Consider the following 17,438-nt stretch of genomic DNA (forward strand, 5'->3'; position numbering starts at 1 on the left):
ATCTGACTACTACTAAATAAATACTAGATAAGCTTCGCAGTCCATAACAAGCAACAAAATTTCTTTTATTTTTTACTAGTAGGGTCAAATGAACGTCACGTTTCCAGATCATAAAATTTGAAAAAAACAAACAAACAATCAGTGTCAAGCTGTTGCCGGCCTTGAGGAATTCCAGTTTAAGCCACAAACAGTAATAATTGTAGCGTTAGTGGAGTTTCAACTTTCAACAGCCAGTAACGTCACGTCAGTTGTTGGAACTGACGCATGACGTGTCTAAGCAAAAAACAAGTATTTAAGACGATTTAAAATTGTACCCAATTAATTATACAATCATCAACGAATTTAAGCCGTATCACGAGGGAGTAACGACGAAATTTACATGTAAGTATTTGTTTTTTCGAATCGATACCTATTATCAATAAATAAAAACCTGTTATTTAATGTCTCTTGTTTTCAATTTAATTTTTTTTTTCCATTAAAAGTGGGATTTAAACTGTTTTCGATGTTGTTTTTTTAAATGGTACTAAAACCCATCAATAGCTTCTAAGTAAAACAAAATCTGTTGACATACAAAAAAGAAAAAGATTCTAAATCGTTATATCTTTAAGTAATAGAATAATCTAGAATAATAAAAAATAGGGAACTATAAATTGTAATTTTCTAAATATACATTCGAAATTCAATACTATTTAAACTTATATGTCTTCATAACAAACTTATTGAATGTCAGAGCATATTAACTCCAGTCTCGGTTCCAAAATGATTCACAACTCGAGAAGAATCATTTAAATAAAATCAACGAGCTTGTTTTTGCTATTGCATTTTCGTTATTACTACATTCACTTTAAGATCTAGTAGGTTCCTTTTTGTTTGGATGTTGGGTCAATTTTCCTACGAAGTCTGTGGACTTCATTACTTCGGTAACCCACTAAACCGCTACTACATACTCCGCTGGACCAGTGCGTTCTAATTTGTTTACACCAGGTAGACCGTGGATTGGACTGCCCTGTTAAATTAGTAATAACAGCTATAGTAATATATATACTTTTTGCTTCGTTAAGTGTACGAGCTCACGGCCCACCTGATGTTAAGAGGTTACCGGAGCTCATACACATCTACAACGTAAATACCGCCACCCACCTTGAGACATTAGTTCTAAGGTACTTAACAGTACGACGGCTGCCCTTTTTTCGGGCCGGGGACCGAACCTCCTACGAAGTCCCCGCGCCTAGGGGGCGCGCGGGTTATGTGGGACTTGAGGATTCCCCTGCACTTTTCGCCCAAGCGTCCGATCCCCTCCAAGGTCAGAACCCGGATGAGTGGTGTCCCGGAATACCCCGCTGGACCAGAATCAGCCCACCGGGTCGGGATGCGATACACCGCCAACCGGTTGCTCTATTATAGATACTCCTTGGCAGCGCGCTAGAGTGCTGGTAGGGCGTCGCGCTGCCTCTACCTCCTCAGGTCGCCCCTTGACCTTCACCGGGGGGGGGGGGGGGGGGGGGGGGGGGGGACGGCTGCCCTGCCCTTCAAAAGGAAACACATTACTGCTTCACGGTAGAAATAGGCAGGGTGGTAATACCTACCCGTGCGGACTCACAAGACGTCCTACCACCATCTATATATTGCTGTTAGTTAATCTCGCTAAAACTCGAGAATGGCAGGACCGATTTGGCTAATTTTGGTCTTGAATTATTTGTGGAAATCCAGAGAAGGTTTAAAAGGTAGATAAATATGAAAATACTAGGAATTAATTAAAGCTTAGGTCTTTTATTTATCGATTGAGGCACTACAAAGTCTGCCGGGTCAGCTGGTTATAAATAAATATGTAACAATAAATTTCAGTATTCCGACATTAATCCCTGAAATGGTCAAAGTAAAAGTAACGCAAGGCTGGTTGGAAGGCGAGGTGCTGGAGACCGTGACCGGGGATAGAAAGTACTATAGCTTCAAGGGTATTCCATATGCTGAACCTCCCTTAGGAAAACTCAGATTCAAGGTAACCAAGTTAATAAGCCGGTGTCGCTTTTCTCACTGGGCGGGATTGGCGAGGTCGACTGAGACTAGGGCATTTTAAAAATATCTACTATGACTTAACAAACTTAGTAAACATAATAATAAGTTTGCAGAGAAAACCGCAAATTCATAGTTCAAATAAAAAAATATCGGACTTGATTTAAATAAAACTAATATTATAATATGATTACACGTTGAAATTCTTAAAAATTTAAATATTAACATAAAAAAATTCAATATTATTTCCAGGCTCCACGACCAGCGCTGCCCTGGGAGGGAGTCAAAAAAGCAACACAGCATGGACCTGCATGCCCTCAAGTGGACATCTTCACAGAAATCCTGATTCCAGGAAGTGAAGATTGTCTTTATTTAAACGTGTACACGCCCGAAATCAATTCCGAGACGCCCTTACCAGTCATGTTCTTCATCCATGGAGGTGGTTACAAGAGTGGCTCAGGAAACGTTGATAATTATGGACCCGACTTCCTTGTAGCCCACGGAATAGTATTAGTCACGATTAATTACAGACTTGACGCATTAGGATTCCTTTGCTTGGACACTGAAGAAGTGCCAGGAAATGCTGGTATGAAAGACCAAGTAGCTGCTTTAAAGTGGGTTAAAGAGAATATTTCTAGTTTTAGTGGAGATCCAGATAACATTACTGTGTTTGGTGAAAGTGCCGGTGGGGCGTCTACATCTTTCCACGTCATATCGCCAATGTCAAAAGGCTTGTTTAAAAGAGTGATTTCGATGAGCGGGGTCCTATTCTGTGATTGGTCCATAGCATTCGAACCAAGAAGAAGAGCGTTCAAACTTGGACAGCTTTTGGGAATTGAAACCGAGAATCCAGATGAATTACTCGAATATCTACAAAACGTTCCAGTAGAGAAATTAGTCAATACAGATCCTAACATAATAACAATGGAAGAACTACACAAAAATATGCTCAAATTTTATCATTTCACGCCAGTTGTCGAAAAAGATTTTGGTCAAGAACACTTTTTGGCACGTGAACCAATTGAAGTCCTTAAACATGGAAATATTAATGATGTAGATATGCTATTAGGTTTCACAAATGAAGAAGCAATAATAGGAATAACGTTTTTAGAGAAACATCTAGTGCATTTGTACAATAAGTACATCGATTTGTTCGCACCTAGGTTGATAACAATTAAGGCGACACCAGATAAAGTCTTAGAAATATCTGACAGAATACGTCATTTTTATTTCGGCAATAAAAAGGTTAATTTAGAATCTATGAGGGAATTTGTCACGTTTGTTAACGAATGTGGATTTATATATCCCATTCACAGATTTGCGGGTAAATTGTCGGATCTAATTAATACGAAAGTTTTCATGTACAAATTTTCGATGTTTTCAAATCGAAATGTGTATGGTGCGGCCGGTTCTAATTACAAGATAACTGGGGCCTCGCATTTGGAAGATTTGATGTATCTGTTTGACGCCAAAAAATTGGACTTGAAGATTGGGACAACGAGCAGGGAATATCGTTTAATTAATCTGGCTTGCACAATTTTTACCAATTTTGCGAAATTTGGGTAGGTTGCATTTCATGTTTGTTTTATTTTTTCAAGCACTATGTTAATAAGTGATTACCAAAGATTACACAACGAATTAAATTTAACTTGAGACTATACATACTCCAATGAAAATACTTCCTTGAGTTTAAGTCGAAGTTTCAGTAGCCTCGGACAATCTCAACTTTCAGAACAGCTATTATGTGCTTACTTGGTAGGAAATAGTATAAACGAAACACACGCCAATAGCAATGAGAATGAAAAAGTTAGGTGAAGATACTGTTCATAAAAATAAACGATGACTATGTTTTTCCTTACCTATTCACTGGTGGCTTAAAAGGATATTCCGCATACACGCGGACGGGTTGATGAGCTCAGGGGTTCAACCTGAGAAAATTTGCTAAGACTAATCCTATCAAGAGCAGTGCTTCGCAAATCTATCATCGGATCGGAATCACGAACCGTTGACAAGATCCCTCGAGAAACTCAGAGGTTGTGTCTATGGCTTAGGTCAATCGTCGAACTCTTCGTAGTGATCGATGAGTTCGACGAGGACGGTGATCAGTGCTTGAGAGGCCTAAAAGCACTGAGAGTGAATCCGGGGAATTCGACAAAACAATATGTTTCGGGCGACGACGGCATTACGTTGCTTCATCGCCCAGTTCGGATCCGAACAATTGCAATTCCGTGCAATTCATAGATAGCGATTGTATGGCCGACAAACAATATTACAAATTACACGAACTAGAGATCGCTATTTGAGTATACTCATAGAGATAGAAGATCCTACGTTCAAGATAAACAACGAAGATGTTGTTTAACACATTTGCGATAGCCCCAACATCAGGGGTATTGATAGGGCAGAAAGTGGTAACAGTAGTAGCTCATGAATGATTGTCAATAGTCAAACCGACTATTGACATAAATGACCTTTCTGGCTTAAAAAGAGAAAACTTATTAAAATACGCATGTCAGTTAGTACCTACCGGTACGTGCTCACAATAGGCTCACGAAAGCTGAAATAAAACTTAATGATGATGACAGTGATCAGGATCTATTGTAATCTCTAAACATTTTTATCCGATCACCTCATTGACCGAGTGATTAATATGTGTTCTTTCCTAGCCTGGAGTCGATTGTGGAACGTTTCATGTTTTCTTCTTTTTTTTCTCCAGTAATCCAACACCGGACACATCTCTGGGAGTGAAGTGGCCGGAATACAACAAAGAGACAAGAAAATACTGCGACATCGGAGATGAGCTCACCATTGGACTGGATAACTACAGACAGACAGTCGACTTCTGGAAAAAAGTATATGAAGATGCCGGTCTAGAATTCTAAAAGAAATTTGGGCCTAATAATTGTGGACCTCAAAAACAAAGTATCGTGTCTAGTTTCAGCGAAGACCTAGGATAGTATTTCTGTTCTTTTAATTGTTATTTCGACTTAAAACGGACTTTTCGATCGATTTTATTAAATAAGTTTCATTCTAAAAATGGTAGCGTCTACAATAAGTACAGTAAAACTAATTATAATTACAAACTAATATTAGATAAGTTGATTTTTTTTTACCAAATCGACATTACCTAACTCTCGCGATGTTTTTAAAAATATTAATAATACACAACAGTACTTGTCTACTGGGAAGGAGAAAGAAATAGGTAATTTATTAAGACAGAAACTGAACTTGTACATTTTCAAATGAGAATAAACATGTTGGATATTAAAATTATTAATTATTTCGTTTAAAATGAATTTTAATTACCTCGTCTTATAAATTCTTTTAAATTATTGCTTTTGATAATAAGGCTTGCCAACGTCGAAAATAAACAATACATATTTGCGGTATACACCTGTGACAATAAGCTTTTAAAACAGGAAAAATATTCAATCTGATATACACAAGTGGCCGAAGTCAAAGCATCGTTACCAAAAACAAAGCTATTTGATGAGGCTGTTAATAGAAACGCGCGATGTAACACAAATGGAAATGACTTGACGTACAGGGTCAACGTTCGCGTACGTGGAAAGCATCCGTCAACTACCTTTGTCCTACATTGCGGGTCTATTAATATTGAACTTAAAACTGTAAATATCTATATTTTATTAGCAAATGATTATTTATTTGCGGATCTTCAGAAAATATGTTAATTATATTATGCATTATAGTGTATATGACATTTCATATGCTTCCGACCAATATTTAGTTTTATTTATCCCGAACCCCGGCGAACACAACTATAATCAGAATGTAAATTTGTAATTGAAAATAAACTTTTTTTTTATGCTTAGATGGGTGGACGAGCTCACAGCTCACCTAGTGTTAAGTGGTTACTGAAGCCTATAAACATCTACGACCTAAATGCGCCACCCACCTTGAGATATAAGTTCTAAGGTAAAGTGACAACGGCTGCTCCACCCTTCAAATTGAAACGCATTACTGCTTCACGGCAGAAATAGGCAGGGTGGTGGTACCTACCCGCCCGGACTCACAAAAGGTCCTACCACCAGTAAACCTTTTAAAATTAAATTCTTATTATTTGGGCCCCGACGAATTCAATAATAATAATAAGAATAATAACTGGGAACAAATCACGCACGGTCATCCGACCCTAATTTAGGATTCTCTGTGTTACGAATTCCAGAGACAGATAAACATACATATATATACTACTTTTAAACATATACATATGTAATAAACACCCAAACAAAGAGCAAATAAATCTGCTCATCACACAATGTTTACCCGATGTGGGAATCGAACCCACGACCCTAGGCGCTATCTACTGTACCAGCAAATCAATCAAACTCCACAAATAATTAAATGATTGATGAAAGTAAGACTGATACAAATGACTTTAAATGTACTTTACATAATTATCATAAATTCCAATATGCTAATGTACCTAACTTCGTATTATTGCTTATGTTATGTACTACTAAAAAAAGTTCAATAAAAGAAAAATGCGTAGTATTATCGAAATTTAATTTGAATTATAATTAACACATTAATTTTCCAGTTACAACAGAAAATCTTTAATCTTCCGAACATCATCATATCATTATCATATGGGTACAGTCAATTAGATACAGTAGATATTACGCATGCACTTAGGATACAATTTCATCAGTCATCGTCTATATATTCATACATCCACACGTTTCCGCGTCAGATTAAGTTCGTCACTGTATTATTTTTGATAACAAGAATGGTTGTGGTTTCCGTAAGCGAAGGTCTGTTAGAAGGAGAGCTTGTTAAGAATGAATACGGAGGAACATTCTACAGTTTCAAGGGAATACCTTACGCGGAGCCGCCTGTGGGAAATCTTAGGTTCAAGGTGAGTGAAAGGTTGATGCTTTGAGATCTTAAAACTTGTGCAAAGAAATCATGGTAGTATTGAAAATTCGCACTTAATGAATGTATTAATATTTCTGTGGCATAGACAGATTGTATCTAAATGACGTCAACACTAGCAACATTCATAAAATCGATTTTTAAAAATTATCAAAATACAATATTATCTATACATTAATACGTGAAGCAAAAACTTTGTATCCCTTTTTACGAAAATTGCGCGGACGGAGGAGTATGAAATTTTCCACACTTATAGAGAATATAGAGAAGAAGTGCACAATGCTAATATTTTTTTAAAGTAATGCATAAAAGATACATTAAGGGCCTGTCTGCACAGCGATATTTCACCGTGAGGTTTTTATTCGCGTGTATTAAATCCGCGATCGGAATTGCACCTAGTACGCACTGCGAATAAAATTTCGTACTATTTTCGTCAGTTTAATTCAGTTCTCGGCTGAGACACACGTGTAAAATGGACAACTGAACAAACATTTTAATTTATCTAATGCTAAGGCGGCGTAACAGACGTATCAAAAGATATCATGAGCATTGGATTCACCCACTTACGGCATTGAGACCCATGAAAGGATTTTTCTACATAAAATATCAAGAGTTGCGAAAATACAGCAAAAAGTTAGTTGCTCCATATCAATCTCATCATTTTCTTACACGTCTGCCGATCGGGCGGGAGAAGAAGCGCGCGACATCTTTTCAATAGCGACGTTGCACGACTGAACGAAACGCGCGAATTTTATTCCACAGTGCGAACATAGCCATACTTACTTTGTACATAGTATATACGGATATATTACCAATATATCGATGTATACGGTACAAAATATTCGCGCGGAAATAAATCGCACCGCTTCGCGTTCAATTTGCATCAAGTCACAGATTTTTTTTCGGCGCGATTTTTTTACCGCCAGGGCGGATACTCCTATAATATTAAACGTGTTACAGAATTACGAGAAAAAAATCGCGCGGTGAAATATCTCTGTGCGGACAAGGCCTAAATCAATAAAGAAAATATTACACACACTACATATATACCATGTATTTGACGCACACACGCATGCATGCATGCATACTATTTATTGTCAAAGTTTTGTTTGTCTTAGTTAATATTTTTTATAGTGTAGACTTGGCGAAATTTGTGATTATAGTGTGAGTATAAAATACAATAATAATAGTGTACAAGCTTACAATTCCAATTAATTATAGTCGAATTTCGACTACTGCGGGACCTCTAGTACACTTCAATCTCTAAATGTATTTATAGAAGAGATAGCTTTTAGCGATACCGTCGTCCCTTGAATTTGTCTATGCTTGTTTACTGATGAAAATAAATATTACTACTGTAAATTTTCCACTGAATTTCTCGCCGGATCTTCTCAATTGGTCGCGTTTCCAGTCAGGTGGTAGATTTTGCGAAGCTATGCTCTTGCTAGGGCCAATGTTAGCAACACTCCCGTTTTGGGCTCCGTGAGCTCACCTACACGTCAAAGAGAAGCTGAAATAGCTTCTCAAGACTATCAGCATAGGTAGGGAAAGAAAAAAAAACTGTAAATACACGAGCATACGGTTCACTTGAGTAGTTCTCATCGTCTGTAAACATCAATAATGAGAGGGCACAACTAAGGCGATGCGGTCTGCATAACTTATTTTGCATATATTTATGTTTAGATCTGCAAATGGATTAATCGGCCTTTTATTACACCGCCAAAACGATTGTAGGTATAACTTCTCATTCGCAAAATTGAGCTAATTTTTTTTTATTGCTTATATAGGTAGATGAGCTCACGGCCCACCCGATATTAAATGGTTACTGGAGCCCATAGACATCTACAACGTAAATGCTGCCACCCACCTTGAGATATGAGTTCTAAGGTCCCAGTATAGTTACAAAGGCTGCCCCGCCCTTCAAACCGAAACGCATTACTGCTTTACGGCAGAAATAGGCGGGGTGATGGTACCTACCCGTGCGGATTCACAATAGGTCCTACTACCGGTAATTACGCAAAATTATAATTTAGCGGGTTTGATTTTTATTACACTATGCTCTTCGTACCGCCTGCGGGATTCGAACACCGGTGCATCGCTAGATACGAATGCACCGGACGTCTTATCCTTTAGGCCAAGACGACTTGTTAGGGAACGTAACGTTAAAGATGGTCCCGTTATCTCGGTATTACCATCGCACTTCCCGCCACCGCAGTGGAGTTCGTCCGCGTTAATATGACATGCCTTTCTTCAAACGAGGCTTGCGAATACTCCGCTCGCTCCGGGCATTTCAATATTGCAATAATTGTTACGTTAAAATACTCATTGTAAAAATACAATATGCCTGCTGAATTTCTTGCCAGTCCTTCTCAGGGCGGAGACTAGTTTTTGTGAATTGGCGGTAGTTCTTTTTGACGTTCAACAAGTATGTACTTTCATTTATGTTGAAATATTTTTTTTTTTATTTGATTTGATTTGATTTGACTACACTGCGGTAGGCATAAAACGACAAATAATAGTTAGAATTCGCTTTGAATATTACTAGAAACCTTTTATTAAGTACATCATTACCTTTTCAACTAAGAGTTTATTATATACAGCTACAGTAACTCATTTGCGTCAGACAAAAAAACAAAAGTCTGGTATGTTTTTATCTACCTACAGTATTATAAATATTTTACCTTGTACACATGTATGTTGTTAATTATATAGTTACTCGTAATAATGATAATAAATGGCTACAAATCACGCAAGGTCATTCCGGCCCCAATTTAAGATTACCTGTGTTATGGGTACCAGAGAGTGATAAATATACTTATAAATGTTTATATATATACGTTTTTTTTTATTGCTTAGATGGGTGGACGAGCTCACAGCCCCCCTGGTGTTAAGTGGTTATTGGAGCCCTTAAACATCTGCAACGTAAATGCGCCATCCACCTTGAGATATAAGTTCTAAGGTCTCAAGTATAGTTACAACGGCTGCCCTACCCTTCAAACCGAAACGCATTACTACTTCACGGCAGAAATAGGCAGGGTGGTGGTACCTACCCCGCGGACTCACAAGAGGTCCTACCACCAGTGATTACGCAAATTATAATTTTGCGGGTTTGATTTTTATTACACGATGTTATTCCTTCACCGTGGAAGTCAATCGTGAACATTTGTTAAGTAGTAATTTGTTTGTAGGTACCACCATCCCGCCTATTTCTGCCGTGAAGCAGTAATGCGTTTCGGTTTGAAGGGTGGGGCAGCCGTTGTAACTATACTGAGACCTTAGAACTCATATCTCAAGGTAGGAGTGGGTGATATAAATCGTATATAGATTCAATATCTATATATCGCAGCAATATCGTTGAATCCGATATCGCCCCGCACGAAATCTATATATCGATATCAGCCGATACACGATATTGCTCGATGTGATGCGCATCGGCATATCGTACCGATTCGTTAATATCAGCAATACTCGTTTGGTTCGTATCGAATCGGCCAGAGTGAGTGAGCGCACAATAGGGATATCATGTGATGAATGAAACAGAAACAGGCATTATCCATACAATTGTAAACCTTATATTTAAGTCCATATGTCTGTAGATTATTCTTAGCGTATCAGCAGGATACAATTAAGGAAAGAAGTTTCAACTTTCGACCCTAACTTGAATGCAGTATAGCCTATTTGCATCGTTGAATTTAATTTCACGCGCTTTGACCTTGAACTAGAATTTTTGGACAAGTGTTTATAAATACTTAAAAGTTTTTTGTGTTTGATTTTTAAAGTACACATTTTTCTATTTTTAGTTGAATCCAAATAATTGAGTTTATTTCTTGTGTTTGTATTAAACTTTTGAAATCTACACTATTTTGGTATATTTTGTAATTTTAAATTAAGACACAAATTACTAAAAACTGAAAATAATGTAGCCAGTCCTAAGCCTGGTAAAAGCATGAAGGAAAGTTTTTTTGATATTTTTATTTTCATGTTCTTTTTATTACTTTAAGATCATATTATAAATTGATATCAGAAAACCAACCGTATAACGTAGACTTAAATCTATATCTACTACGATATTATATCAGCGTATCGTTTCAAATCTCAAATATCATGAATCGAGAAAATCTACTAGCATCTATCAATATATAGATAATATTATAGAGAGGAAAGATTTGTTTGTTTGTTTGTTTCGAATAGGCTCCGAAACTACTGGACCGATTTGAAAAATTCTTTTTCCATTAGAAGCCGACATTGTCCCTGATGAACATAGGCTACTTTTTTTAATTTTTTTTTCTTTTTTTCTTTTGGTTTCATGTGTGTTTTAATGTTTCCGAAGCGAAGCGAGGGCGGGTCGCTAGTCTATCAATATATAGATTCAGAAAATATATAGATTCAATATCCGATATTGATCCTCGATATATAGATACGATTCGATACGCGGCAAAACCGATATTACCCACTCCTATCTCAAGGTGGGTGGCGGCATTTACGTTGTAGATGTCTATGGGCTCCTGTAACCACTTAACACCAGGTGGGCTGTAAGTTCGTCCAACCATATAAACAATAAAAAAAAAACTTGGAGGCCGCATCTTACATTAGGAAATTGTATCATTTAACGCACTTATGTTATGCACGATTACGTGTATTTAATATTGACGCTTGAAAGGCAAACGTGACTAAGCGACAATAACTGCTTTATACATAAACTAGCGACCCGCCCTCGCTTCGCTTCGGAAACATTAAAACACACATGAAACAAAAAAATAAAAAAAAATAAAAAAATAAAAAAAGTAGCCTATGTTCATCAGGGACAATGTCGGCTTCTAATGGAAAAAGAATTTTTCAAATCGGTCCAGTAGTTTCGGAGCCTATTCGAAACAAACAAACAAACAAATCTTTCCTCTTTATAATATTAGTATAGACGATAGGCAATAACCATATTCGATGCGCAAAAAATATATATTTGTAAGTCTAGTAAAATCATTTCAATCCTACAGCTAGATTCGTTAAAATAGATTTTTTTTTCAGGTATTTCAACTTTAAATTAGTCTACTCTAAAGTACACGCATTGTCGCTTAGTCACGTTTGCCTTTCAAGCGTGCGTCGATATGGTGAATGTTATCTTAACGAATAATTAAATATCGTCAAAGTCAAAGTCAAGCACTGTATACAAGAAAACAGGGCAAATTATTAAATCACAAATGAATATGTCCTTAAATCAATTATTTTTATAAAACTTTTATTTTACAAGTCTCTTTATCAAATATCTTTATCAATCAATACTTTTATCACGTCACGTCACCAAAACTGTACAACATCGATAATCTATATCTATACTAATATTATAAAGAGGAAAGATTTGTTTGTTTCGAATAGGCTCCGAAACTACTGGACCGATTTGAAAAATTATTTTACCATTAGAAGCCGACATTGTCCCTGATGAACATAGGCTACTTTTAAAAAAAAAAATTTTCTTTTATTTTTTTGGTTTCATGTGTGTTTTAATGTTTCCGAAGCGAAGCGAGGGCGGGTCGCTAGTATGAAGATAAATATGAAAATAATAAATTTAATTTAAATAATTTATTACAGAAACATGATAATATATACATAGAATCAATGAAATATTATTAAAATTACCATGTAAATATCAACACCTAAAAGCACAAAAAAAATGTTTACTAATATTGTAAAAACCACATATTTGGCTCCGACATTTAGAACTTAAATTTAAAAAAATATAAAATATGTGACTAGAATTTTGAGTCGCAGGATTAATAACATAGATGTCAACGTATAGGTTTCATAGAGGTCAGTGTGCCAGGTAGCACCTGTGAGCATTTTCGTCAAGCTAACTGTTTTCGACTGAGAAATACTCACTACATTGCTCACTGCTGAAACAAGGTGTTAGTTAGTTAATTTAATGTAAGTAAGAAAAAATATTGGGAGAAACTGTTTAAGCGAATTACTTAATTATACTATGAGTGATTTAATTGAATCTATAACTGGTAATAGGACGTCTTGTGAACCCGCATGGGTAGGTGTCACCATTCTCCCTATTTCTGCCGTGAAGCAGGAATGGGTTGCGGTTTGAAGGCTGGAGCTACCGTTGCATAGTAAAAACGGAGATAACTAATGACTTATAACTTATGTCTCAAGACGGCCTATGGTCTATGGGTTCCGGTGACCACTTAACACTAGGTCCTTGAGTGAGCCCCTCCATCTTAGCGATAAGAAAAATAAAAACATGCCCCTAACAGTAAAGTTTTTTATTTATTGCTTTGATGTGTGGACGAGCTCACAGCCCACCCGGTATTAAGTGGTTACTGGAGCCCATAGACATCTACAACGTAAATGTGCCATCCACCTTGAGATATAAGTTCTAAGGTCTCAAGTATAGTTACAATCTTCTATGAAGCTAAACGAAAAGAGCCATTTGGCTGTCCGTGACACGTAAACTATAAACTATTTGAAGCGTCTAAAATAAACGCGACAGTAAACCATAAAGTAGTAGTAAAGTAGTTTTGATTTGATGTTGTCACTGCCGCGCTTTTGTGGTGCATCCACCATGTTTGCGATATCTCACACCGATCATTTCTTTGAAATAATGCGGAAGAGAAGTGCATCGTTATTGCGTCCAGTGCGTGACAGTGGCAACAGTCTTCTGAACATCATATCGAGCAAGACCGAGGGACTGCTGATTAACAGCCTTTGCAGCAGACCCTTGGAAGGAAAAAATTGTAATGCATAGTCTGATAGTTGTGTTAGGTTTTTAAGTCACTAACACAGATTATATTTACTTACTAACAAAATGTTGTGGTATTTTTTTTACTGAAATAAAGTATTGATAATGATAATTATGTCTGCCGCTCCGTAAATTGATCGATATACCGAGTGAATTATACCGAATTTCAATCTCAATCTGTTTCTATCATAATTACAGGCCCCGCAGCCCGTTAAGCCATGGCCTGGAGTCCGCAATGCGAAGAAATTTGGACCAGTCTGTTTTCAAAAGAACGTGCTTGTACCATCCAATGGAAGCGAAGACTGTCTTTATCTAAACGTTTACACCCCAAACGTCAAACCTGACAGGCCAATTCCTGTCATGGTCTGGATTCACGGAGGTGCATACAAATGCGGTAGTGGTAACGATGACTTCTATGGACCAGAATATCTTTTAAGACAAGGGGTTATTCTCGTTACGCTTAACTACAGACTGGAAGTCCTCGGTTTCTTGTGCTTGGACACCGAAGATATACCAGGTAACGCTGGCATGAAAGACCAAGTCACTGCTCTTCGTTGGGTCAAAAAGAACATCGGAAACTTCGGCGGCGATCCAGAAAACATAACAATTTTCGGTGAAAGTTCTGGAGGAACTAGTGTCAGCTATCACTTGATATCTCCGATGTCAAAAGGACTCTTCAAAAAAGCAATAATACAAAGTGGTGCAATTACTTGTTGGTGGGCATTAACTTTCGAACCTCGTCAAAGAGCTCTAATTTTAGCCAAGAAATTGGGTTTCGATTCGGAAAATGATAAGGAACTTTACGAATTCTTTATGAATCAACCGTTGGAATCACTAGCGGACGTGGGATTGCCCGTGATACACTCCCAAAAAGATAGTGAAATTTGTTTGTCTGTCACAGATGAAAAACAATTTGGTGATAATGAAAGATTCTTTTACGGCGACATCATCGATGCCCTCAACAGCAGATTGGACAATGTCGATGTTATAATTGGATACAATCAAGACGAAGGCTTGATAGCTTTGTTGGAAAACGATAATGATATCACAAAAGCCGTAAATTTGGCGAAAATGTACCTCGAATATTTCGTACCAAAACCAATCGCATTGAACATTCCGATCAAACAACAGCTCGAGATCGGTAGAAAATTTAAACAATTCTATTTTAAGAACAAGAATATTGGCGACGATTTAGAGAGTCTGGTCAAATATGCAGGCTTTGACATGTTCATTTACAACGTCTTGATTCAGGCAAAGTTTCTCGCGAAATCCAAGAACAATATATATTTATATAAGTTCACGTGTAAATCTGAAAGGAATGTATTGAGTCGTTTGTTGCAAATTGACAACGTGCTCGGAGGCAGGCCTGTGACGTGTCACGGCGACGATATTTTTTATATTTTCCCATCCATGCCGGCTCCGAAAGTTAGAGTAGATTCCGCTGCTTTCAAATTAATCGACAATGTAACAAAGCTATGGACGAACTTCGCCAAATATGGGTGAGCTGGTTGTTCTTTCATTTTTTGCGATAACACGTTCATGCTTCGCTCGAAGTAATTAGACTTGTTTGAGGGAAGTACATTTTACTACCAATCAATGAAGGAAACTAGGAAACTGTTTCGTTTCTTTTCTTTAAAATGTGGTCAACAAAATCGAGTCCCTTCTTGCCCGCGTGGCCTGCAAATTCCGTTATGTGGTTTTGATTCACTCACAACTCCCTCCCAACCAGTAACAGTATTAAGTGATAATAATATAAAAATATACTGTTTTATACACACACACTATTTATAAGTAACTAGTATATGGCAAGCCAGAGGGCTGGAGAAGTCGTGGCAGGCCCAAACTCCGATGGTTAGATGGCGTAGAGCACGACCTGAAAGCTATCGGTGTCAGGAACTGGAAGGAGAAAGTTCTGAACAGAGTAGTCTGGAGAGACATACTAGAACAGGCTAAGGGCCACCGTGAGCAGTAGGGCCAAGACGATGATGCCTATTTATAAGTATTATTACGGGCTGGGGTTCGGGATAAATAGAATTCCACCAAAGAACAACTAAAACTGTATTAGCACTTAGAACACTTAAAATACTCAACAAACACTTTAAAATTCTCAAATTTCTTGTTCCGCTTCGCTTCAGGTGATCCGTTCGCTGTTTAGCTTCGAGTAGTTCCAATTACTGCCTTCTCCACAACGCTTTTGTAGCCGATACCACATCCCTAAAATTATCGAGAATATTCCACACATATCTAGTATTGTGTTTCCGCTATCTGACAATAGATGGCATTGTACTTCTCGAGCGTTCTAGGTGCTACTAGATCCTTCGACTATTCGGCGATAGATGGCGTTACTCTTAACGACGTAACAGTATATTATGATTATACTTACAAATATATTTTCTGTGTGATTTCACTCCCTATGATTGTTGAATATTCAACCCACTGAAAGCCGAAATATATTTACGTCCTGCTTAAACTCCAATATCCTGGACCTCCACGTACTGAAGCACGTTTTGCTACCAGCATGGATTCCTGTGCTGCTGCATACCACTTCGGACACTATTAAACTTGACGCTACCATTTGGGAAATGAGCGCTTTAGAGTAAAAGCAACAATATGTTTTTACAGTCTTCACAGCTGACTAACGAGTCTAATGACAAAAAATGTAAAGTATTCGTAACATCGAAAGTAATACAATGAAAATAAAAAAGCGAGATTAATTTTTTTTTTATTGCCCTTGTAAGCAGACGAGCATACGGACCACCTGATGGTGAGTGGTTACCGTCGCCCATGGTCTTCACCAATGCTAGGGGCAGAGCCAAGCCGCTGCCTAAAGTAACTTTAATTTTGTCTACAGCTCGAAATCCAAGGAAATTACTACGTTCTAATTACTCTACTATTTTAATTCAAATTCCATAACAACTTTAACAATAACATCAAAGATTCAGTGAGAATTCATTTCGAAGGAAATAATCTGTGTCTCCTGTAATTTAGAACAATAATAATTGTACTAATTTCAGAAATCCAACCCCTGGGGATAACTTGGGTGTCAAATGGGCTACATATTCCGTCGAAGCACAAGATTACCTGGACATTGGCAATGAGCTGGTGGCAGCTAAAAAACCTGAAAGCGATCAAGTTGATTTTTGGGATGATATCTTTAGACAGTATTTACCTCATTGGATTTTCTGGTAGCTAATTGAATTAATGTGCATTCATTAAAATTACGGTTAAACTAAGGTCATAGGGGTAAGGTCATGTGGAGAGAATTGAACGGTGAGCAGCGGCTTGGCTCTACCCCTAGCATTGCTGACGTCCATGGGCAACGGTAACCACTCACCCTCAGGTGGACCGTATGCTCATATACGGAAATGAAAATATTTAAATGGCTGACTGAAATAGACCACAACTTTAACGTCATTGCTGCGATGTGAGGTTCACATATCCAGGGTAAAGGAATTTAAACTACAGAACCCTTAACCTTTATAATTAGGTACTGAGCGAATAGCTGAATAACATTCTACTAGTATGCGACATCTATAATAAAGTACTTAATAAATATAATGTAACACAAGAAATTAAATTTATTGGATTTTATTTTATATTCTCTGAAATTAGAAGTGGTCGTGGTCTAAAGGATAAGTCGTCCGGTGCATTCGTGTTGAGCGATGCACCGGTTTTCGAATCCGGCAGATGGATAGGTACCAATTTTTCTAATGAAATATGTACTTAAGAAATGTTCACGATCGGCTTCCACGGTGAAGGAATAACATCGTGTAATAAAAATCAAACCCGCAAA

General features: G+C 37.4%; 3 protein-coding genes across 5 annotated transcripts in view; 2 read left to right on the plus strand and 1 right to left on the minus strand.

Moving 5' to 3' along the window:
- gogo (thrombospondin-1 like protein golden goal) overlaps positions 1 to 17,438 on the minus strand; it is a 253,296-nt gene that overhangs the window by 184,268 nt on the left and 51,590 nt on the right. The window lies entirely within an intron of this gene.
- Positions 209 to 5,754, plus strand: ae45 (alpha-esterase 45). The gene is made up of 4 exons (XM_028186487.2): positions 209 to 381; positions 1,846 to 1,999; positions 2,266 to 3,575; positions 4,730 to 5,754. Exons 2-4 carry the CDS (start codon positions 1,868 to 1,870, stop codon positions 4,893 to 4,895), a joined length of 1,608 nt encoding a protein of 535 aa, XP_028042288.2. The 5' UTR covers positions 209 to 381; positions 1,846 to 1,867; the 3' UTR covers positions 4,896 to 5,754.
- LOC114252018 (juvenile hormone esterase-like) lies at positions 6,382 to 17,222 on the plus strand. Its single transcript, XM_028186491.2, has 3 exons — positions 6,382 to 6,892; positions 13,844 to 15,144; positions 16,660 to 17,222. Exons 1-3 carry the CDS (start codon positions 6,764 to 6,766, stop codon positions 16,832 to 16,834), a joined length of 1,605 nt encoding a protein of 534 aa, XP_028042292.2. The 5' UTR covers positions 6,382 to 6,763; the 3' UTR covers positions 16,835 to 17,222.

This window comes from Bombyx mandarina, chromosome 23, assembly GCF_030267445.1.
Source record: "Bombyx mandarina strain Sakado chromosome 23, ASM3026744v2".
NCBI classification, from domain to species: Eukaryota; Metazoa; Arthropoda; class Insecta; order Lepidoptera; family Bombycidae; genus Bombyx; species Bombyx mandarina.

Excerpts from the sequence above, each read along its gene's own strand:
- LOC114252018 (XM_028186491.2), top strand. The coding sequence starts at position 6,764 with ATGGTTGTGGTTTCCGTAAGCGAAGGTCTGTTAGAAGGAGAGCTTGTT. Across the intron at positions 6,893-13,843 it reads TGGGAAATCTTAGGTTCAAG|GCCCCGCAGCCCGTTAAGCC; the intron begins GTGAGTGAAAGG and ends TCATAATTACAG. Across the intron at positions 15,145-16,659 it reads ACGAACTTCGCCAAATATGG|AAATCCAACCCCTGGGGATA; the intron begins GTGAGCTGGTTG and ends TACTAATTTCAG.
- ae45 (XM_028186487.2), top strand. The coding sequence starts at position 1,868 with ATGGTCAAAGTAAAAGTAACGCAAGGCTGGTTGGAAGGCGAGGTGCTG. Across the intron at positions 2,000-2,265 it reads TAGGAAAACTCAGATTCAAG|GCTCCACGACCAGCGCTGCC; the intron begins GTAACCAAGTTA and ends TATTATTTCCAG. Across the intron at positions 3,576-4,729 it reads ACCAATTTTGCGAAATTTGG|TAATCCAACACCGGACACAT; the intron begins GTAGGTTGCATT and ends TTTTTTCTCCAG.